Source organism: Crotalus tigris, unplaced genomic scaffold (genome assembly GCF_016545835.1).
Source record: "Crotalus tigris isolate CLP2741 ecotype Arizona unplaced genomic scaffold, ASM1654583v1 scf7180000017601.7605149639:7615979, whole genome shotgun sequence".
Lineage (NCBI taxonomy): Eukaryota > Metazoa > Chordata > Lepidosauria > Squamata > Viperidae > Crotalus > Crotalus tigris.
Window position 1 is genome coordinate 2812322 of NW_024096505.1, and position 24936 is coordinate 2837257.

The window sequence follows — 24936 nt, forward strand, 5'->3', positions numbered from 1 at the left end:
GATGTGTCATCTATTTACTTCAAATAGGTTAGAGGTGTGTGTTTGGTTGACAGGTGTTGCATACTAGATTCAATACGAGAACACTGCAACTTTATATATTTATGTACACATGCCTGTTTAGATTAATGTCAGGGGTTAGAGCTCACAACTTTCTAGTAAACCAATCACACATTGGTGCTAGTGGGAACTAAACAAGTTACGTTTGGGTAGAATTTTCATTTCATTTTACTGATTCATTGATTTTCAAAATTTCTCCATCAAGGACTGAAAACAGAAAATATGGTAAAGGCCATTTCAGCCATTAAATCCAGCCAGGGGCTCAGTGCATAAATACAAATTAAGCTATTTGAAAACAGCAAACACATGAAATGAAGAAGGGTTGCTATCAAAGTGCTACCATGATTAGCAAGTCCTTTAGATCCTTTTTTTTTGTCCCCATCTGAAAACAGGATTTTCTGATATTTTCTGCACTTCACCCTTCTCCAGGATTCTTCAAAGATAATATATAAAAATATATCACATTCATCAATATGTTCCTCAGTATTCCTGATGCAGTTCTTCTGTCCCCAAAGAATTAAACTCATTCAGAGTAAAGACTATTCTCTGGACATATTTCTGCCAATCTGAAGTTTCTGGTCTTGCCCCTTCTTCCTGTTCTTCCCAGATATTCTGTTAAACGCTTATTTCTTGTAGGAAAACGGTCTGCTAAATACATGTGCATACACACACATTTAATGTTAGCACTAAAAGCATTTGTCACTCACAGTCCCCTAATGAGGAGTTTAAAGAAATAGTTGAGATAAGAAACTGCCACAGTTATATATTTATGTATATGATTTATAGACGTGATAACTTCTGTAAGATCTTGTGCACGGGTTGAGGCAGGATATACTGAGTTCTACTTTTGTTAAATTTTGCTAAGTTAACTTTGGTACATTAAATAAGTCACCTCTGTTCCCTTCCTAGTTTATTTCACTGGATTAACCTCTACTCTAACCCAGAATAAATTTATAATTAGCCTAATTGACTGAAAGCAATAATATTAATATAAAATGGCAAGGGGAAAAAATAGAAGTGATTTTTTTCAAGCAATAAATATGCGTCAAAATGAAAACTAATTATGCTACTTTTTGAAACTAATATTTATTTGGCTTCTTTTTTAAAAAACAAAGGAGCTAAAGAGATTTACCCTTTTGTGGTAAACTGTCTCATGTATCTTCTGTTTTTAACTTAGATACCTTTCCTTCTACAGATGGAACTCCTAAAATAATTTCAGCCTTCAGTGAGAAAGTGGTAAGCCCCGGAGAAGGTGTATCTTTGATGTGCAATGTAAAGGGAACTCCCCTTCCTACAATCACGTGGACTTTGGATGAAAATCCCATAATTAAAGATGGGAACCACCGTATTAGTCAGATCATCACCTCTGAGGGGAATGTGGTCAGCTACCTAAACATCTCCAGTACTCAGGTCCGAGATGGCGGAGTATATCGTTGTACTGCCAACAACTCAGCAGGAGTCGTCCTCTACCAGGCTCGAATAAACGTAAGAGGTGCTTGTCAAATCAGCTTCTCAAAAAAATAAAATAAAAAATTCCTCATTATAGTAAAATGAAACATAAATGCATATAGTATATGAACTTTGCTATGGAATGCTAAGATTTTTTGTCCAATGCTATCTCTATTTTTCCCATGTAGGAATAATGGTATATGACTATAATGCTAAGGACAGCTTCTTCAGAGTAAGCATCATTGATAGGGCTTACGTCTGAGTAAATGTGTGTCAGATTGCACTGACAGCCCATTATACAAAATAAGCACAACAAATGCTATGAATGTATGTTACACTGTACATACTAATCAATTCAGCTATTTTTAACTTACTATAGAACTTGTTTTGCTTGCATGACTTTTTTCTTTTAAAAACTTAACATTCCTTGTAAGTATCCAAGTTTAGAATATTGCAGCTTATATCTGTAATTCAGTCCTCATCCTGACAGATGTATCAGAGCACAGCACTTCACTTAGAATACACACACCCATTGAGCTGCTGACTGAGGGTGAAATAAATTTTCAAACGAAACCTCTGGAATATAAAAGGTTAAAAACAGTAACTATTCACCCTACTTTTAGAAATATCAGGCTACCGTTCCTTTCTGTCTTGTCTTATTTGGTATTAACTAAAATTTCACTAGCTTTTAATTTGTAATTCAACATAGATTTTTATCATAATGGTTTAGTGATCCAAATGTGTAGTTTGATTAATTAATTAATATGGCTATTGTAGGATTAGAAAAATTGAAAAATGTAAAACAAGTAGGAAGAACTCCTTATGTTGCTCTGTGAAGTTAAAAGTTAGGAAGGAACTGTAGTAAGCTGCAGTTTTTCAGGATCTAAAAGAATTATATATTTAAAAGAAAACAATATTTTCTTAACTAATTATACCTCTAAATTATTTTCAAGAGCTTGCTTTTATCTTTACAGGACCAGCCAGCATTCGGCCAATGAAAAATATTACAGCAATAGCAGGGCGGGATACCTTCATTCACTGTCGGGTCATTGGTTATCCTTATTACTCAATCAAGTGGTACAAGAATTCTAATCTGCTCCCTTTTAATCATCGTCAAGTAGCATTTGAAAACAATGGAACACTAAAGCTCTCAGATGTGCAGAAGGAGGTGGACGAGGGGGAATACACATGCAATGTTCTGGTTCAGCCCCAATTGTCCACTAGCCAGAGTGTACACGTGACAGTAAAAGGTAAAACATGCATGTAATTTAAAAATGTTTGTGAAATTGGGAATGAAGGTGGTAAGCATCTAACATAGATTATGGTCTAGTTTACAGATATTTGAATGTATATCTCTATGAATTTTATTGTTGGTCTGAAGTTGACCTTGGAGCTAATCTATGCTGATCTGAGTGTGGATTACTGGTGGAAAGGAGTCTTTTTCTCTTTGGGGCTAGTTGATTGTCTCTTTTGTATAGTCTATAGATATTGTTAATGTCTATGCATCTATTGATGGCTGATTTGTCAGACTGCCAGGCTTCTAAAAATTCCCTGGTATTTTTGGATTTGGCCTGGTCTAGGATTATCATTTTTCCCTAATCAAAACTATGGTTCAATTTGTGTATATGTTGTGAAATTAAAGAATTTTCATTGTGCCTTTTAACTGCCAGTTGGTGTTCATGGATACGTTCTGCCAGTCTTCTGCTTGTTTGTCCTACAAAGTGGTTATTGCAGTTCTTACACAATTTGTTAAATGACTCCTTTTTCTTCTTCTGGGGTAGCTGGGTCTTTGGTTTGCTTAGGATGTTTTGAAGGGTTTTAGTTGGCTTGTGTGCTATGCTGATTCCGTGTGGTTGGAGTAGTCTATTTGCGGTTTCTGAGAGATTCTTGATGTATGGCAGTGTAATTCTTTTTAGGGTTTATGTTGGTTGTGCTGTGTTGGGTTGAGTGGTCAAGAATTTTTTGATGAAGTTGTGTGGGTATCCATTTTGTTGTAATGTGTTGTATAGATGCTCTATTTCCTTTTTCTGCTGTTCTGGGTTGCTGCAATATGTTCGGGCTTGTTTAAATAAAGACCTTATACAGCTTGTCTTGTGGGAGGTTGGGTTGTTGCTTTGGTACTGGAGCACTTGGTTAGCATGGGTAGTTTTTCCGTAGACTTGCATTTCTAGTTTGCCATTGTGGTCTCTGCTGATCAGGATGTCCAGGAAGGATAGTGAGTTGTTGTTTTCTGCTTCTCTAGTAAACTGGATTCCTTTAAACATGTTGTTGATGGCTCTTTGGGTGTTCTCTAATTGGTCCTTTTTATTATTGTGAAGGTGTTGTCTACATATCTGATCCATATTTTCGGCTGTATTTGTGGAAGTGCTATGGCTTCTAGACATTGCATGATGACCTCCGCTATAAGTCCTAAAAGTCACCTTCGTTGGTTTCCCATACTGTAGTTGTCTGTCAAAAACAAATATAATGGAGATGTTAAATGTAACTTGGCATTTCCAGTTTGTATACCATCTCCAGCAAGAATTTTCAGTCATGAGAGCTTTGAAAAGTACCAGCCATAAGAGCTACTGCTATCACATCATACAAATAACTGCTGTGCAGCAAGTCTTACTGTCAAAGGGTCTTGGGACCTGCTTGGCCAGTTGTAGACATTCTGACCTCAAAAATAATTGCTAAAGCTTGTATTCATACTATGTTGTGAACAATTTTGAAAATCTACCTATGATTTATACTTGATTTTTAATCAACATTTTCTAGACAGTGCCCTTCATACTTATCAATCACTAAATGTCCTAACTGACATCTTGACTCAAAAGAGTTATGGTAACACTTTGCACTTATACACAGAACCCCTTATTCAACAATTAGCTTAATAGGGCAGAAACCCCTCAGACCCAGATCTGCTAGATTAGAATTTTTATTGCAGGCAAAAATAAAAAAATAGAAGAAGCCTTAACAGAGTAGAGAGCTCAAAGTGTTGCCTTTTTCCTTTCTGAGGTAAGCTTCTTGCTAGTTTGTTTAAAGGTCTTTGGCAGATGAGATGTGTTTATATAAAAGACCTGTCTAGCCTGAGAATTTATGGTTCCTCCATTGCCAGCTTCAGCTCCTGCACCAGTATTTTACTGATAAAGATTTGACAATTAATAATTATTTGTTATAGCTTCACCTAATGCATGCTAGTTGTCTTGCAGATGAAATATTTTCTTCTGATAATTTTTATAATCACACTTTTCTGAGCAACATATTTGCTTCGTTTTCTTCCAGTGCCACCTTTTATCCAGCCCTTTGAATTTCCGAGGTTCTCTATTGGCCAGAGAGTCTTCATTCCATGCGTTGTGGTCTCAGGGGACTTGCCTATTACAATCACCTGGCAGAAGGACGGTAGGCCAATTCCAGCCAGTCTTGGGGTGACTATTGACAACATTGACTTCACCAGCTCCTTACGGATTTCTAATCTTTCCCTTATGCACAATGGAAACTATACCTGTATAGCAAGAAATGATGCAGCAGCTGTGGAGCACCAAAGCCAATTAATTGTTAGAGGTAAATATAATGGTGGCAATAATATCATCAAAAATATTATCAAACACCAATTGTGATGGGAACGAAATGCTACTAGAGTGTACAATAATTGCTCTTTTATCTTCTCACATGCACCATAATAATAGCACATTTCTTTTGTCTGAACATGTTACAAGTGAATGCAATCAATGGTCAGGAAATGTCTGTTCTTACTCTTGGAAACTGCAAGTGAGTTGAAAGAATTTGAAATATGATTAGATTATTTTTATAGCATTTTAGCTTTGAGCCTGTCCATTTTTAATAACAAATTATGCTAATTGATAAGCAAGCTGTATAATTCTGCTACAATAAAGGATTATTACTATCTTGCCTTATGTTTTGGCAATATCAGTTGTTCAGCTACTAAGAAGGTGTCTCCTATCACTGTGTGCTATGGTGATGTTTCTCAACTGGCAGCCTGTGAGTCAAATCCAGGTGCATCCAGACAGAGGCTTCTAGCACTACCAGTCAGTATGTATTATCCTGCTCTTCTGTCTTTTTCCTAACTAATAATTTATTTGAAACAAATCCACAAAAATGCAGTTGCTGTTATACACATTTTGTGCATATTTTCATAAGCAACTTCCATGACTATCTGTAACACATGTTTTTCTATGCAACTTTTCCTATGTTTGCTTTATTTAAATTCAACTTAACCCTGACTTAATTTGTAGAAAACTTTCCCAATTATACAGTACATGGACAGTTATGTAAATGTCACGAACATATTCTGATGATTATGAAGCTTCTGAGGACAATAGCTAGCCATAGAATGCATTTATTTTTGCTGTCTCTATTGCAGCAGAATTTGCCTGAGTATTTCTACTTAAAAAAAAAAAATCCACAATGGAAATGAATTCCATTCCAGAAGGCAGGAGTGTATGAGTCCTTGACTTATAACCATTCATTTAGCAATTGCCTGAAGTTACAATGGGGCTGAAAAATGTTACTTATGGCTGGTTCTCACATTTAAGATCATTGCAGCATCCCCACAGCCACAGGATTGCAACTGGCAATGGGCATGTGTTTACAACAGTTTCAGTGTCCCAGGGTCACGTGATCACTATTGTGACCTTCACAGCCAGCTTCCAGCAAACAAAATCAATGGGGAATTCACTTAACAACTGCAGCAAAAAAGATTGTAAAATTGGGTTCCATCAGACGATGACTCACTGATGATTATATTGCTTAGAGACTGAGTCAAGGACTACCCATTCAAGTAACTCTTAAACGTTTTGAACTAAATTTCAAATAACACCTTACTATGTAGGTCTTAAAAACATTTAGTTTAATATAGGATGTGGATTAATTAAGGAATATTTTAAGCTTTGTAAAAATGAGAATGTTTGAAAAATAATTAAAATAAATAATAGGGCAAAATATTTAACTAAAATACAAATACAGTATTATAAAATCGTAAGAGTCCAAACATAATTTTGTGACTTTTTTATGAGAAAGATGTATTTGAAGAAAATACCTAAACAAATTATTTGTTTTGTACTAGATTTATTTATTATTTATTTATGCATGCATAAATAAATTCATGCATGCAACCAGAAAAAAGCATAGCTAATGATGGAAGTAATAAACAATGCCAGATTTATCTTAGGCTACTGCTGTTTTTTGGGGAAATAACTAAGCAATCTTGACATGGGATCACTATATAGATTGCTGGAATCAATAAATTAATACAATGCTTAGCATATTTATTTTACATAAATAAATGAAATATAACTTGAATGAGGCTATCTCTATCGTTTACTTTTAAAAAATGTATAATGGAAATAAGCTTTTCCTAATGTACCTCTTGGGTATTTTACACTATCTGATAATTAAATGTCCAGTGAAAAGTATTCCAGAGTGTAGAAGAGACATTGGGAGTTAGATTTTTTCCAAAGCAGGATGCCTTTTATGCCAACAGACAAACAACAAAACCAAAAATTTGTGAGAAAAATCAGATCAGAGAAGAACCAGATTTAAACTGTAGTTAGTAGAAGATGGGACCATGCACTTACATTGATAAAGGCAAACATTTCTTACAATGAGGTATCTGCAATTAATATGCAACAGTAATTATTATCTAGCCATGATGCATCAAATAGGTTCTGCTGAGTCTGAGCTAGAGAGCCTGACAAACAGTTTTGAATATCTTATAAAGGTAAAGAAAAGGTGTCATGTAAAAATTAAGTTAGCATTTGTCACAGCATGCATAGTCTTAATGGGCTGAGATAACCCAGGAGTAAATATAGTAAACAGTAGTTTGTATCAAATGCTGGTTTATCTTACACTATCTACAATATACACTAGGAGCAAAATACATACATGTGGTACTACAGCAAACTCCAACACACAGCAGTTACAGCGGGAAATGGATGAGAGAGAGAGAGATACTCCAGCAAAAGCCTTCCTTTTTATACTCAGGCTCTTAAAGGGACACAGACTTCTACTGAGTCATTCCTATAATTTCATCATCCACATTACATTACATTAAATCATTATATAAGCTGTTTAGCTATTAAATTAATACCTTGACAGCATTTAATCTTGAGGATGTTAAACAGTTAAACAGCAGCACTGAAATAAACTTGTGAAATATTCCATTTCATGTATTTGTTATTAGAAACCAAATTCCCAAAGTACAGTAAAAGGGGAAATAGAATAAGCAGACTAATCCATATTCATGCAGCATAAACTTCTTTCACATGTATATTTTAGAAATAAGAGAAGTTTCTGATACATTCCAGTGGGAGCAAAATACTAGAGTCCATTAAAATGGACTTAGTAGTGGTAAAGAAAGGAAAGTATGGATTAAGTTTACTAATGTCTACTCCATTCTGTGTTCAAAGAGCTAAACAAAAATGTGTACATTTATGAAAGATACGGCTAACCAAAGTGTTTTTAAATAGTTACATTTTTTTAAAAAACTGTTACATCAATGATTTCTCAAAGTGTAACAGGGAAGCGTTGTTAAAAATAACTTTTATCAGGCAGATCGTTCTCATGACATCACCTCTGTGTCATCTCCAGCCTGTAACTTAGACTGACAGGAGTTATATTTAGTTATTCTGGTTTGAAAGTGAAATTTTTCTGCTTCACCTTACACAAATATTGCCAAGACAACCTACTATGACTTAATGGCAGTGCTGGCAGTAACACAATCAAGGGTAGGGATCTGCTCAAGTTCCCATTGGCTAATGAATCTATGACTATTTGCTGGGCACTGCTCTCTAAAGCCATTTTGACATGGAACATGAATCAAAAGACCTCAATGGCAATAGTTGACACAGCTCTGGAAGGCCATTAATTCTGTGTCAAAGGCCCCTTGCTCCCAAAACAGTTCTGATTGGTCAGTGAGTCACAGGAGGGGGATAAGATGAAGGGAAACAGCATTGTTGATCTGAGTATAAGATTTGCCCTGATTTTTTAATATTTGTGCCATTGCCACCTCCTTCCCTTGTTAAAAATCCAAAATAGTCAAGTGGTCTTTTACAGTACTCTGATCTTAAATTATAGGCAAAATATTTTGAAGTGGAAGTGAAGCAACAATAGTTGAACTAGGTAGTAGGCTGCAGATAAACCATGAAATTTACAAGAGTTTGCTTGTTACATGGCTGAAAAACTTTTCTGTGAAAATAAAATATACTGGAATGATGCCTCCTGAAAAAAAATACATCCATTCCAAAGAGGAAGAAATGGCAGAGGTATTCCTTTTGTCCCAAAGAGCGTCCTTCAAGTTTAATAGGGATGTACTGTGCTTCAGATTCAAAGCTGAAGAAGTGCCTTGGAGCAGATAAGATGTTGCGCATGTAGATATCTCTTTAAATAAATTGTGTATGGTATGGTAACCACATGGTCCTAGGAAATATACATTTGTATCTAAGAGGCAATCTACAAGCATAAAATGAAGATCTGAAGAAAGTACAGAAAACCAGCCCATGCCTCCTCCCAAGCTCTTTCCATGCCCCTAAAGCTCAGCCAGAAATTTTCCTTCCATCATGTGGCCACCACAAGTTTTGCTTAAGACATCCTGGCTATCTCCATGTCATCTTTGGCAGCATTGAAGAAGTAGTTTCCCATTGCTGCCTTTGGAAATCCAGTGTCCTATTTTTTTTCTTGGTGGTCTCATATTTTAATATAAACCAAATCCAACTCTGGTTAGCTTTTTGAGATCAGCCAAATTTCTTATAGTTGGCTCATGACAAACATTTATAACAAAAAGTTTTCTTAAACCAGTGAAAGTGACATCACACTTGTGCTAACATTTTATAAAACTTGTTTTGAATAATGGAATTTCTTTTATTAATTTAGATTTGCAATACTCCAATACATGGTACTAGTATTTCAACAACAAAAAACAAACATTTTATTCAAAATAGAATCACTTACCATATATGCATTTTAATCTTTCCAGAGAAACCCCAGAGAAAATGAGAGTAACAAAACCCTTCTGTCCAAGACAATGATAAATTTGATCATGTAATCAAAAAATACTAATGGTAGCCTTATAAAAAGGTAGTCTTGGTCCATTCATTTATTGCACTCTTGCAATAGCTCCATTGCAAAAATAAACAATCTTCCTCCTGTTCATCCAAAATTGTTTCCCTGATTTCAGTGGAGACAGAAAATCAGTTCAGCAAGATCATACCATATTCTCTCAAGATATTAATTTGCTCTCTTTTAAAAGAATCAACCTGTATATATAAAAGCATTTGAAAATTGTTTTCTGCATTTACACACAAAACTACCATAAGCTTTATGGTTTATTAGTCACTATATGGGTATTTAAGGATACTGCAAATTCAACTATTTAAAATTTGCAATTCTGTTGAGACAGTAACTTGGTATTTTAACATCTCAACTATAGCTATGTCCTACACCATGTTATGATCAGAAGAATTAAATGCCCCAAAGTAAAACATTTATATGTTTTTGCTCTATCTATGGTAACCAACTAAAGAAAGATGGAGATGAAAGCCAGACCACTGATTGCTGCAAACAGGAGGCAACATTCTTAGATTAAAAAAAAAAAAACAGCATTGTATAAAACGTTTAATAGGAAGCCACAGAATTAATTATAATAAACACCATTGATTCCCTCCCTTCCCATACCAAAGTCCTCTGGACATATTAGGTATGGGCATATTATTTAATTTGGACATTAATGCATTCCACTAAGTATGGCAGTTCTTATTATCAGACTTTTTATTGCCAAATGTGTTTCTAATATCATTTGCCAAACAATGTTTGGATTGAGGATCAATGGAAATTATTTAAAAATATCATGGTTAAATGGTCTAATTATAGATAAAGTGATAACCTGATTATATCCAACTTTCTTTGTTTTCTTTTAGTTCCCCCCAGATTTGTGGTTCAGCCAATTGATCAAGATGGGATTTATGGAAAAGCTGTGATCCTCAACTGCTCTGCAGAAGGCTATCCTGTTCCTACCATTGTCTGGAAGTATTCCAAAGGTATTTCTATCCTCTAACAATACTGATTATGGTGTAATTTGAAAATTTATTATGCATTTATTATGCAATGTTCATTTATTGTGCATTTATTATGCAATGTTCATTTTGTTAGTATTGCAGCTGTGTCAGATGGTAGGGAGGCTGGAAAAGTAGTGGAGGCAGGGTAAACATAATCAAAAGGTAGAAGGGGAGTTTGTTAGCAGCTTATTTTATAAATGGAAACACAACCCTAGAAGCAAGAAGATTAAGAAGAAGCATTTCAAAGAGTCTCACTATAAATGAGGGATGAAAAATTTTCTTGTGGTTTCCAAGATACCCCAAGACTAATATTAAAGATACCTTATTCAAAAATCAGTTCAGTTTTTTCTTAATCTTGCCTAGGGGCTTGACAATACCTATTATTTCTCTTCATTTAATAAAATAATGTAGTCAAATAAAATAAGGGAGATGATATGAGTTCTTGTTATAGGTAGCCTTTGGGTTACAACCATTAAAAATTATATCGGCACTAAATGAATGATGCTTATGAAGGATCCTTATAGTTCTGGCTGTTGCAGCATCCTTGGTCATGTGATCACAATTCAGGTGCTTGGTGTCCAGTTATGACTATGACATTGCAGTCAGCTATGGCCACATGATTGCAATTTCCAATTGCAATTTCCCTGTCAACTTCCTACAAAGTCAATGGGAAAACCATCAGGAAGTCAGAAGTTGCAGTCTTATATATCCTTGCTTAACCATCCACATGGTCTTTCTTTAAGGAGGGCAGCACTTATTCCTCAGTTTATGACCATTCCTTCAATGACTGTTCAAAGTTACAATGGCATTGAATAAATGGCGGACGATAGGTTTTCATAGTTGCCATTGCAAGTGATGCAGTCATGTGACATTGTACTTTACAACTATATTGCTTAATGATAGCAATTCCAGCTCTGATTGCTATTGTAAGCCAAGGATTATCTATAGTGTAAATGTCCTGAAGATGATCACAAATCCAAATATTGTATAGAAGATTTGTACATGTGCTAGTGAGCAATCCCCTTTCATTTACGAATGTACATCTGGTCCACATAGAAAGTTTAACCTTTTCTTCAGTGTTCCTCACTTTTGTTGACCTTGAAATATAGAAAACAATCAGTTTAACAGGTGGAGTGTTTTGCGTATCAATCAGTTCCTTGATTTGTGAGCTACCACTATTCTCCTCAGCCCTACTTTACACAGAAACAAAACAAATATCTGTACCTCCACATTACCTAGTTCATGTATTTAGGTATTTGCTAAAAGCACACAAAGGCTTTCCAACTGCCAAATTATCATCCCATCTTGCATTTAAAATATTTTGTGGTATGAGAAGTAGAATGATAAAATGTCAGCATTTCTTCAAGCAGGCAACCTTCTAACCTTGGTTACATTTTGCAATGCCTATCAGAATGGAGGAGATAGTTTTAAATTTATGGAGCAGTTAGGCTCCAGAAGGAGAATCTGAGCCTTTATGTGTATAAGTGCAATAGCAATAGCCAGCTTAAGACCTGGAATAGAGGTGAGGCAAGAGGTCCTGTGAATGTGAAAATAGACTTTTCTATTTTTAAACATAAGCTAGTCAGAGTCATTCTGGAGTCAAGACAGCCTCTAAAAAATCATCATCATCTCTGTATAGACATAGTCTAAGAATGCCCTGGCAATATAACATATGGACTTAACTCCAGCAGTCCTAAAACGTCTCTAAAGCTTTCTATCCAAATTACCCCCAAATTTCTAGTTAGGAAATAAAAGTGGGACAATATTAAATATATAGGATAGAAGTCATATTAACTGACAATTTATTTTTATTTTAGTGCTATCCACCTTTTTCTCTTGGTCCCACTCATGTTGGGGATTGGACCCCTGTCACAGTACTGAAAAATATCATGTATTTTTTAACTTGAAAAAGATTATAGACCTCTAGAGTAGAGTAGTGTAGTATCGTATCTGCTAGGCTCTTGTTTGACAAACAGAAATTATTCCATTGTGCTTTGATTATAACTTTGGTGCCACGCTACAATGGGAAGAAGGCAAAATCTTCTGTTATCTTTCCAAAGCTATAACTCGGGGTATACTTTTGTTCCATGGCAAATTAATTACCAGGAGGCTACCATTAAAGCTGTAGCTCATTTGCACTCCCACTTGATGAACATAACATTTGTACAAGTAGTGCTCATCTTATGAACATGATTGGGCCCAGAATTACAGTTACAAGTTGTGCCAAGTCACCATGTGACCATGCCCAATTTTACAATCTTTTCTGCAGTGGTCATTAAGTGAATCATCATGATTGTTAAGTGAATCTGTTGTCCACAATGGGCATTTTTTGGCAGAACCTGGAAGTAAATGCTGGTTTCTGGCAAAAATTGTAAATTGTGGTCATGTTCCCATGGGATTCTGAAATTTGGGCCAGTTGCCAAATGCCCAAACAGCAATCACATGAACATGGGGGTAGGCAGCTGTTGGAACTTTGAATCCAGGTCATAAGTAGCTCTAGAGAGGTAACTTTGAACAGTTGCTAAGTGACTGCTCGTAAGTCAAGGACCACCTGTATACCTCTTTCTATATGAGCCCTGGTGATGCAAAAGTTAGAAGGCAGTATTGCAGGCTAACTCTCCCCACAGCCTGAAGCTCTGCACTCAAGGTTGACTCAGCCTTCCATCCTTCTGAGGTTGGTAAGATGAGGTTCCAGATTGTTGGGGACAATAGGCTGTCATTGTAAACTGTCCAGAGTGCTGTAAAACACTATGGTATATAAGTCTAAGTGCTATTGCAAATCCTGGGTTTAAGATTATAATTGTATTTATTGAGTTATTATGCATAATGTAAGGAAACTTTTCTGTTTATGAGCAATATTATGTCTAATACTTAATTATTTCCAACTAGATATTCCAATTAAGGGAAAATTCCAGTCTGGGAACATTGTGCAATTAATCCTCAATAATATCAGCAATAAGCAAACGTATGCAAATATCCTACACTTTGTAATATACCCTGTTGGTGTTGCAGGGTACATTTATTTCGGCTTATGATGGCACTAGAGACCAGAATTACTAAGTGAAGAGGTTGTGAAGTGCAGTGCCATATGGCTGCCATTGTAACTTTGAACAGTCATAGAAAAAATGGTCATAAGTTGAGGACTAAGTGTACTTAAATATCATGACCCTTGCATGATATTTAAATATCCCAGGCAAAACTTTGAATATTTTAGCAGTTACTAAATTTACAAGTATGGCTCTTAATCTAAGTAATTTTTAGAAGTGTGTCCCTGTCTACCCCCCATATCAATTATTACTGCAGGAGGTTTTTTTAATTTTTTTGGTCTCTCACATGTATGTATGTGCTTGTATGTGTGCATATACTTAAAATGACTTCTAAGTCATTTCAATTTTGTTTCAGTAGCAATCGAATCAATTACTTCTTTCAGGCATCTTGCCTCCTGATTATTTTTTTTTTAATTATACCAATAGGTGCTGGAGTTCCCCAGTTCCAACCAATTGCCTTGAATGGGCGTATCCAGCTTCTGACAAATGGCTCCTTGTTGATCAAGCATGTTCTGGAAGAAGATAGTGGATACTACCTCTGCAAGGTCAGCAATGATGTGGGGGCTGACGTCAGCAAGTCCATGTACCTCACTGTTAAAAGTAAGAATTTCTTCCTGATAGTAATGACTATTGAGTTGCAAAAGGATAGCTTTCAGCTCCTGAATTGAAAAAAAAAAATATTTTGCATTCATTCTAAGGCACACCTGCACATTCTTCTTGCTGCAGCTGAATCACTTGGTTACAATTTAGTTGAGGAAGATTAAGTGGGCAAAGGGAAGGGTTGACATTGTGTGTAAAATATTTCTGTAAGGTTATTGAGCTCCTTCAACATTATATTTTTGGAGTACAGTGAGGCATCCTAATGTTGCAAATATATTTAATCCTGGACAGAGCTTAAATAAGGATCACTACAAAGAGCTTCAGAATGCCTTCACAGGAGGTGCTTACCTTTCAGTTGACTTTCATACTTTATTTTAATGACAGTAATATTGTCCATATTCTGCAATAATCATGAGGTTTTATTTATGTTGCTTTGGAAAGTGGTGATTTTTAGCCCCAAATATACATTCTTAATTGTTCATTTGCTAGGTCATTCAAAGAAAACAACTAAATTTCTGAACATCATCATTCAAAATATGGTGAAATGATACTTCGTAGAATTTCCAAGACTTTTTTTTCTTTTCTTTCTTCTTGATTTGTATTTAAGCCTAGAGTCCTAAATGGTGTTCTTAAACAAAGAATAATTTTTTTGGGACCAAGACCAGAAGAGAATTTTAGTTCTGTTCTGCCAATTTTTAAGTTCAGGCGTGGTTACAATAGGAACTACCTAAATAATGATTTCTTTGCTTAGAAAGTGGGGAAGGGGGACCAAGTGAGAACAGTTGAATAATCTCCAAATGTCCCAGAATGAATATTGGACATTTTTAATCAAAAGCTGCCCTTTTAGTGATGAATCCACAGTGAATCTGTATAATCAATTTTCCCTGGGGTCACAAGACATGACAAATGCAACATTCAATCTGCCAGCCTTGATTTAAACTCTCTCTCACTCTCTCTTTCTATATATGTGTGTACCAAATCACTTCGGTGTAGAGAAAGTTGTACAGCTAATAACCAAAGCAATGGAAGAACACAGACTAAAAAAGCTTTTGCTAATGTTCTTTTATTTTGCTTTTTAAAAAGGGCTATTATAACCCCCTTAAATTCACATTATTAAAAAAGAAAGGACAGTGGCTAGATTTTGTATTGTATTCATTGATAAATACAAAGGCTTTACTTTATATGACAGAATCATCATCCCCAAGTACGTTCTTCCCTAGAGTAACAGAATTTGATGCCTTCCAGATGCTTGGGCTACAGATTCCATAAATCCAACTACCCGCAGTTGGCATAATGGAAATTGTAATCTAAAACATCTGAAAAAGTGCCAATTTACTTTTTACTATAAAACCGAAGCCATTTTTCCCAATTAAGCTTGAACTGACCAATGTAATGCCAGGCAGTAGATAAGTTACTGCATTTTTTAGAATTGGGATGATGCTGATTTTCCAAAGCAATTGTTAAAAGCAGTTCTGAATAGATAGTAAATGCCATATTTTTGGCATTTTTGGCAACCTTCCAGCTTCCTCTTAGTTGACAGCTATGTCTGATTAAGCTATGCAGTTTTATGTGTTATAAAAAAGTATCTTTTATCAACTCAGAGCAAAGATCTCTCAGGAGATAGTTATCTTTTGAATCAAATAAAAGCTTCTAGCATCAGGTAACAAAATTATATTTAGTTCTTTTTTATTAATTTATTTAGATTTAGGAGCTACCCAAAATAATTCTGAAAGGCACACCCATTCTTTCTGTTCCCATTGTACATTTTGTATGACAATTATGGTTTATAGTAGTTGAATGCCAGAACATATTTTATCTAGATCAATGTATACACATTTAACTGATGCTTAATATACAATAATAAACAATCATTATGTGGGATAGTTGACATATTTTATTCACATTTGTGCCTTTTTTGTGGGGTTTCTTACTCCTTTTTACCTTCATTCTTATCAGCTAATACTATTGTAGTGTTTTTCAACCTTGGCAAGTTCAAGATGTGTCGACTTCAACTTCCAGAATTCCCTAGCCAGCACCAGGAGTTGAAGTCCACACATCTTATATTTGCTAAAGTTGAAAAACACTGTACTATTGGCTTATCTGTTCCAGTCCTGTGGTGCAGGCATTTTAGCAGAGGGAAGCTTCAAGCTCCCTTCTAGTGTAATGCATCCTGCTAGGCTAATTAATCAAATATAATATGCTTGTCTAGTCTGCAGAGTGTCTTTCTAGTAGACTCTCCATATGCTCAGAATTGAAGTGGGAGAAAAAGTGCTATAGACATCTTTTTCTGAGTGGTGAGTTTAGAAATAAATACAGAATTTAAACTTGCAAAATGAACTGTGAATATTACAGTATATAAGTTGTTGGATCACCCATCCCCATCCCATACTATTTCCTCTCTAATTAGAAGCTTGCAGCACAAATTTTTACCTGTGATAGAACAACAGAAAAGCTAATGTGGATGAAGAAGTACAATTCAGATCACTGGAAAATTGAAATAAATTATAATAGCTTGAAAAAAATGGCTTGAATTTGAAACTAATATATATCTGCAAAAGATATTTCCCTTGTTTGATTGAAGAGCTTCTACATGGGGACATGTTCTCCACAATTTTAGCATTAAATCTAGTTCTGAACACTTCTTAAAATGTTTTGGACTCAGTCAAACAAAAGATCAGATTAAAATCAAAACTGACTCTCCTATTAAGGAGAGTGAAGCAACGGGTCTATCTGTGCAGTATGAGAATCCAAGTAAAGCAATCTCATTTCTCTACCTCTTGAGCTTGTTGAATTGCATTCTGGTCATGTAATAAATCATGTGCTCTTTCCCTTTTCTGCAATTTAATTTAATTGTTAACTATGAAGGATATATACATTTTTTAAAAAAACACATGAAATAATGCCACTGAGAAATCTGTGAATTAGAATACTAAGGGTGACAGTTCATTCTCTGAGCTTATGAGTTGGTTTCCAAATGTTTTGTTACCAAGCTAGATAACATCTTCAGTGGAGGCTAGGGGACGTCAGTGTTCATCTGTTTATAAGAGCTTCAGGTGTGGATGTGTCAAGTGATGGTCTTGTGACATCACAAGACCCCCACTTGACACACCCACACACCTGAAGCCCTTATAAACAGAAGAACACTGAGACTGGCATCCTCTAAACTCTGCTGAAGATGTTACCTAGCCTGGTAATGAAATGTTCAGAAACCAATCTACAAGCTTCGGAGAAAAAACCGTCACCCTCATCCTTCACCTAAGCTACAGATATTTGTGACTACTGCAAATTAGAATAGTATCAGGCAATAAGTTTCCCTGCCTTCCAACTTTTCAATTTAAACACACTTGAAAGTAATCTGGACTGTTTTTACTATTTTAAAATTCATTTTGGATAGAAAAACAAAACCTGAGCAGGGCTAGCTAAATCAAGTGATGTGACCCAAAGACTTTTTGCAGTCATAGGTGAGTTTCTAAGAAACAAGTGTAGTAAATTTCCAATAAAGTTTCCTGGAAGAGAAATAAAAATTGAGCAGTCTCAGTGGAATTGCTGTGGTTGCCTTTTGTGCTTCTGCCTCACTTGATTCAGCTTTTAAGAGTTGAGACTGTGACAGAGAACGTACTAGAGAAAAAAGGCAAAAGTAAATGCTCACAAGCATGGGAAGGTCATTATGGAAAGGTGGAATGCAAGACCTAGAGCTAATACAGATACGCAGTTCTCGAAACAGGATTTCCTTAGTAGAGGACAGGTCAGAGATGACATAAATGTTTCCTAGGAAATTTTACTATGGTAGGCAGCTGGTTATGATGTCATCTGCATAATGAGGGGTTTATCTCATTTCACTGTTGAAACCTTACTTCTATCTAGAAGAGCCTTAGATAAGCATATCATCTTGGAGTATTCTCATCATCGTAAGCCATAAACTATAATTTTAAACTAGAAATCCTACATTGCTATAATCATTGTAAAGTAAAGTAAGTAAAATTAAAATAAAGTAAAATTAAATATTCAAATTATATTTTACGTAGAATCTGTATGTTTGGCAAAACTTCAGCAACCAGTTAAAAAGCAGCGGATATATTGCAGGTTTGATAAAGTGGCTTTATCATCCTTTTTTTAAAAAAAATGTAACATGCCATGATCCCAATGAGCTGTAGTTTTCTCTGTTTATAAAGTGTATAGTATATAGTATTGAATGAACATAATATGTTTGGAAACCTATGATTAACTGAATGCAGAATTTGTTTCATCTACCTTCCTTTTCAAACATCTAATCACATAGTTTTTTTTTAACAGCAAAGCAATCTATGTTAATTCCTATTTAGTGCCATAATCTGAAAGACATTAGTCCCCCACTAGGGTTTTTGGATTCTTCAAACTTTACCACCAGAATGAATGACAAAAAACCTACAGATATTCTGTCCTGAAACTTTTCCATAAGCCATGTGAAAGAAGCTTCCACAAATCATAGTTTGAAAGCTTCTGCCCAGTTCCAATCTTTATTATAACTCTGTCCTGAACTGAAAAATGTCAAATTGTTCATTAATATATTTTTGATGATACATGCAGATTAAGATATCAATAGGAAGGTTTGATGTCTGTCCAGTGGAAATTAAAAGCAGCAATTTTATAAAAATAAATGACAAAAAGAACCACCTGGAACTGCAATTGTGGTAATCAAATTCATGCAGGCACATAATAGCAAATCAGTAGTTTTCTAATGTGCATGCTGAGAAGAACTACAGGGAAATTTATGCCAAACCTTGAAAACATGAAAAAATTCCCTGGACACAAGCATTTGCTCTTGTTAGTCTAACAAGATTTTGGTTTTTGGTTTTTTGTCCTAATGAGGTCCTCCCACTATAAGAGATAAACAAGCTTCAAGTGTCTTTTTCTGCCTATCTAGACTATCAGCACAGCTTTGATTTAAGGACTTGCACTTTAATCACCCATCATGTGTCATTACCCCGACAGGTGGCAGCAGCCGCAAGATACAAGCTCCAATAAATTGCATCGAAAATCATTGAAGCGATCTTTTGTTGATTTTCTTTTACAGCTATTCAATGGCAGATCAGCTGTCATAACAACACAGTGCCCATGGCAGTAGGGTGAAATTAAATGTGAAGTATGTTCAAGGTAGCGAGTATAAAAATGGAATATCCTTTTTTTTTCACCCTGTTGATTCTAATGCATTTTTTTCATTCTTGTAAGTAATGTGAAGTCTGTGGCAATTGATTGAAAGCAGTGCTGCATTTTTGTGGCGTCATTGTCACATGTGCCCTTGTACAAATATGTTCTACTAGGCAAGCATCTTGCTAGTATTTTTTTTCTTTTAAAAAACTTGCTCATTTTAAAAACAAAATGCATCTTATAATTGGGTTTTTGAGCAAAAGGAGGCAGCTTGCAAATCATCTTAGTTTCCCCTTCTCCCTCCTTAATTATCCCTCTATTACTGAAATATGTAATATATTGCATAAAGTGCAATTTCTCACTGCAGAAAATGCGTACAAAAATACAAAATACTTGTCATTAAAGTAGTTGCTTTTCTAATGATGAGCCAAATTAGACATTTTCAAAACATAATTGGCAACTTGAATGCCAAGTGTCTGAATTTTGTTCATGTGATCAAAACAGTCAGTTATAAATCCCTTTGTTTAGCACTATTGTAACTTTGAATGGCTCTAAATCAATGGGTGTAACCTCAGGACTATATGTAATTGTAATTGAAGAAAGACCCAATCTGGTTTCACACTTCATGTTAAATTCATAATGTTTGTTTAGTTTTGGCTGGAGTGATATGTACACCAAGCTGTTATGGTTTATAAGCCTTCTTTCATAGCTTTGGGTATAAACTACATTAGCATGCATGTAATGAATAGGCAGAGAATTCTACTATCTATCCTGTATGTGAGTATCAGTCTATATTCACTTATCTCAAACAAAAGAATCCATTTCTGAATGAAGGACATTTCTGCTTCCTTGATACAGTGTCAGATTATCCAACCTCTTCCCCTTACATTAGTTCCCCTTAAGATAGTTCTTTTTAAAACAAAGGTAGAAATTAGAAATTAAGGCTAAAATATAAACTGGTGTATTCTACATCTTCTCAACAACTTCAGAATTAACTGATTGGAAGCCTCAGAGACTGGAAGGGAATTCAGAAAATTAAGATAATCTGTTTCAAGAAAAGCAGGAAAGATTAAAGAAACTATTTAGCTAAAAGTACTATTGAAGGTTATATTTAATTTGACTGTGGGTTTGAAATGTTTTGTTACTTTAAATTATTATCCATCCATAAAAACTCCATCATTTTGTGTTTTTGTACTGTTTGAAACCTGCTTAATTCAGTATTGCTTCTAACCAGGATAAGATTTACATTATCTTGTCTCACGAATGAAGGCAAATATACATGTCCCAGGATAATGTTGCAGGATCCAATCTGGGTAAATCACTGGGAGCAGAGATTTAGTCTTCTGAACTTTCAACTCATGCTGGAAACCATCTGCAGGGAACTTCTCTCTAGCAGAATGTGTGATTTGGAGTACTCTATGTCTAGTATTTATAATAATAACAACAAAACAACAATAGTAATAATAGTAATAATAATAGCAATAGCAGCAGCAACAACAATAACAACAACAATAATAATAATAAATAAATAAACAGCTGGAATAGTGGACTGGACTCAAGCAGAACTAAAAGCAATGGATAGGAAGACCAGAAAAATAATGACAATGAATCATGCCCTTCATCCACGCAGTGACATTGATAGACTTTATCTACCAAGGCAAATAGGTGGGCGTGGAATGCTACAAGTACATCAGATGGTTGAAGAAGAAAAAATGGCTTTGGAAGAATATCTGAAGAACAATGATGAAGATGCACTGAAATTAGTATATCAGGAAGGCTTACTAACTACTGGAGAGACCAAACTGGCCTACAAGAAAGACCAAATGAAGAACAGAATAGAGGCATGGGAAGACAAAGCACTACATGGCCAATACATTAAAAAAATAGCTGGGAAAGCAGATAATAACAAGACCTGGCAATGGCTAAGAGCAGGAAAATTGAAGAAAGAGACCGAGGGACTAATTCTGGCTGCACAAGACCAAGCCTTAAGGACAAATGCATATAAAGTCAAAATTGAGAAGACAGCAACAGACAGTAAGTGCCGCCTATGCAAAGAAGCTGAAGAAACAGTGGACCACCTGGTAAACTGTTGCAAGAAGATTGCACAGACTGACTACAAGCAGCGGCATGACAAAGTAGCAACAATGGTGCATTGGAAGATCTGCAAAAAATATCATTTGCCTGTAAGCAAAAACTGGTGGGATCATAAAATAGAGAAAGTCATAGAAAATGATAAAATTAAACTGCTCTGGGACTTCAGAATTCAAACAGACAAGCACCTGCAACATAACACCCCAGACTTAACAATTGTCGATAAGAAAGACAAAAAAGTCTGGATAGTGGACGTGGCAGTGCCTGGAGACAGCAGAATAGAAGAGAAAGAACTGGAGAAGATAACAAAATACAAAGACCTACAAATAGAAATAGAAAGACTGTGGCAAAAGCAAGCAAGGGTAGTACCAATAGTAATAGGCTCCTTGGGTGCAATCCCAAAACAACTGGAGCACCACTTGAACACCATTGGATTGACAAATTCGCTATTAATCAATTGCAAAAGGCGGCCTTACTAGGAACTGCTTCCATCCTGCGATGATATCTGTAATACCATCAAACATCCACATCTGCCTATCCCAGGTCCTGGGTAATGACTCGATAGGTAGACAAAATGCCAAATCCAGTCTGAACATCTGGCTGACTGAGCGATGATCCATAATAAATAAAAATAGAGTTGGAAGGGACTTTGGAGTTCATCTAGTTTAGCCCCCTGCTCAGACAGGAAACCTATACCATTTCAGACAAATGGCTGTCCAATCTCTTCTTAAAAACTTCCTCTGTTGGAGCATTCACAATTCTGGAGGCAGGTTGTTTCACTAATTAATTGTTCTAAGTGTCAGGAAATTTCTCCTTAGTTCTAGCTTATTTCTCTCTTTGATTAGTTTCCATCCGTTGCTTCTTGTCCTGCCTTCAGGTGCTTTGGACAATTGCTTGACTCCCTCTTTTTTGTGGCAACCGCTGAGATATTGGAACATTGCTATCATTTCACGCCTGGTCCTTCTCTTCATTAAAGTAGACATACCCAATTCCAGCAACCGTTCCTTATATGTTTTAGCCACCAGTCCCCTAATCATCTTTGTTGCTCTTCTCTGTACTCTTTCTAGAGTCTCAGCATCTTTTTTACATCCTAGTGATCAAAACTGGATGCAGTATTCCAAGTCTGGCATTGGAAAGTGGTATTAACACTTCATGTGATCTTGATTCTATCCCTCTGTTAATGCAGCCTAGCACTGTTTTTTTTTTTTTGGGGGGGGGGTAGCTACAGCACAGTGCTGGCTCATATTTAAATGATTGTCCACTAGGGCTCTGAGATCCCTCCCACAGTTACTACTACTATAGTACTACTACTACTACTACCTATACTGTATCTGTGCATTTGGTTTTTCTTGCCTAAATATAGAACCTTACTTTTTCCGCCATTGAATTTCATTTTGTTAGATAGTGCCCAATGTTCAAGTCTGTCCAGATCCTCCTGTATCTTAAGCCTATCTTCTGGAGTGTTGGCTATTCCTGCCAGCTTGGTGTCATCTGCAAATTTTATGAGTTCCCCATCTATCCCCTCATCCAAATCATTGATGAAGTGGGATGCCCCAGAACGGAGCCCTGGGGTACCCCACTACACAGTTCCCTCCATGTAGATGCAGTTCCATTGAGGACCACCTGCTGAGTATGGCCAGTCAGCCAGCTACAAATCCGTCTGGTGGTGATGCTGTCTAACCCACATTTTTCTATCTTATCAAGTAGTAGGTTGTGGTCTACTTTATCAAATGCCTTACTAAAATCCAAGTACATTACTGTATATCCATAGCATTCCTCTAATCTACTAATTTTGTCACCTGGTCAAAGAATGCAATAAGATTTGTCTGGCATGATCTGTTTCTGACAAACCTATGTCAGCATTTGGTAATGACGTTGTTTGTCTCTAGGTGTTCTCTGATTCATTGCTTGATTATCTTTTCCAGAATCTTCCCAGGTTGATAGGTCTGTAGTTTCCTGGATCCATTTTTTCCCCTTTTTTGAAGATGGGAACTACATCAGCTCTTTTCCAGTTCTCTGGTAGTTCCCCAGTGCTCCAGGATCTTTGAAAGATATAGTTCAGTGGTTTTGAGATCACATTTATGTAGTGCCTAGCTGACATAGAGTTTCTTAGTGAACCTTGTGCCGTATTACATATGACATGATTCAAAAGTACTCCATTCTTCATAAAAAAATTGCATATTTGCAAAGTTACTGTGAGATTTCTATAATTCTGAAAAGGTAGGAATGTGGATGAAAATGTAGTTTGATTTTCGCGTAGAAATATGGCAGATTAGCACAACTCCATGCATTGTGAATTATGCAGAGACAAATACTGGCAGACCGACAGTGTACCTGAAATAACAGAGCTTCTCCAGACAAGGAGAAAGCTGCAACATGGTCCACTTTAACTCTGAAGGCTACTTTCCATAAAAAGTAGACAGGATCTGGAAGGAGTAGAACTATAGAGCAGTGGTTCTCAACCTGTGGGTCAGGACCCCATTTGGGGTCGAACAACCATTTCACGGGGTCCCCAAACAAGGCTGTCCACCATTTTTTCCCTTTTTCTTTGGCCACGACCCTGGCACCCGGTGATGTATAAGTGGTTGGGGGTCACCACAACATGGAGAAATGTATTATGGGGTCGCGGCATTAGAAAGGTTGAGAACCACTGCTATAGAGGAAGGTAAGACGTAAGATGCTTATAGCCTCAGGCAACACCTATTTAAAGGATAGTGGGTTTGCCCTATCCATTTTCTGAAGGGTATTTGAATGGAAAGAATTTAAAGTAAAAAGAGATCTTCAGTCCAATAGAGCACCCAAAGCCACCTGGCTGAGTACACCTTCAATTTTTGGGAAAGACTATAGTAAAAAGAAAAGAAATAACTATGGAAATTTAAAAGGATTTAAAGCAAAAAGCCAGGAGTTTGGAATACAAAAGTTAAAAATGGACTAATAGCTAAATTTAAGAAGCTGAGAAAGATCAATGGGACTAAGGAGTTATGGACATAGAAAAAAGTTTGTGTTTTTTACTCTTTCTTCCTCCTTTTTTGGATTAGAAATTAAAAAGAATAAAAATTGCTAAAACTAGAAAGGCAGCAAAGGCTACAGAAACAGAGAGGAGAAGATCATTTACCGAAGGACATTGATGGACTTGTGAAAAAAAACAAACAGAATACAGTTAGATAAAATGATGCAAGAAAAATAGTAAAAATTAATATTGAGAAGTTAACTCTTTTTATGGTGAGTTATGGATAGCCAATTAAAAAAGTCTCATAGAAGATTGAATGAATATATATTCATATTCCTCAATTATGGCTATTCCAGGATTTCTCCATCATTGTGCATCTGCTGATCTTGTTGCAGTTACCCTATATATATATATATATATATATATATATATATATATATATATATATATATATATATATATATATGTTTTCTGAGGTTTTCGCGGGTATTTGTATGTAGGTCTTTGGTTGTTCGGGTTTTCTCCCGCGTAAAATTGGAAGTGTCTTGGCGACGTTTCGACGAAG

General features: G+C 35.8%; 1 protein-coding gene across 3 annotated transcripts in view; it reads left to right on the forward strand.

Moving 5' to 3' along the window:
* The window catches only part of DSCAM (DS cell adhesion molecule), a 351016-nt gene that overhangs the window by 182215 nt on the left and 143865 nt on the right, over window positions 1–24936 (forward strand). For all 3 annotated transcript variants that reach the window (XR_005559860.1, XM_039369292.1, XM_039369305.1), the window contains exons 7-11: window positions 1253–1549; window positions 2481–2756; window positions 4771–5049; window positions 10419–10538; window positions 14030–14203. Coding sequence is in view for 2 of the 3 variants with exons in the window: in XM_039369292.1 (XP_039225226.1) it covers window positions 1253–1549; window positions 2481–2756; window positions 4771–5049; window positions 10419–10538; window positions 14030–14203 (1146 nt within the window). In the remaining variant the exon portion in view is untranslated. The remainder of the gene's footprint in view (window positions 1–1252; window positions 1550–2480; window positions 2757–4770; window positions 5050–10418; window positions 10539–14029; window positions 14204–24936) is intronic.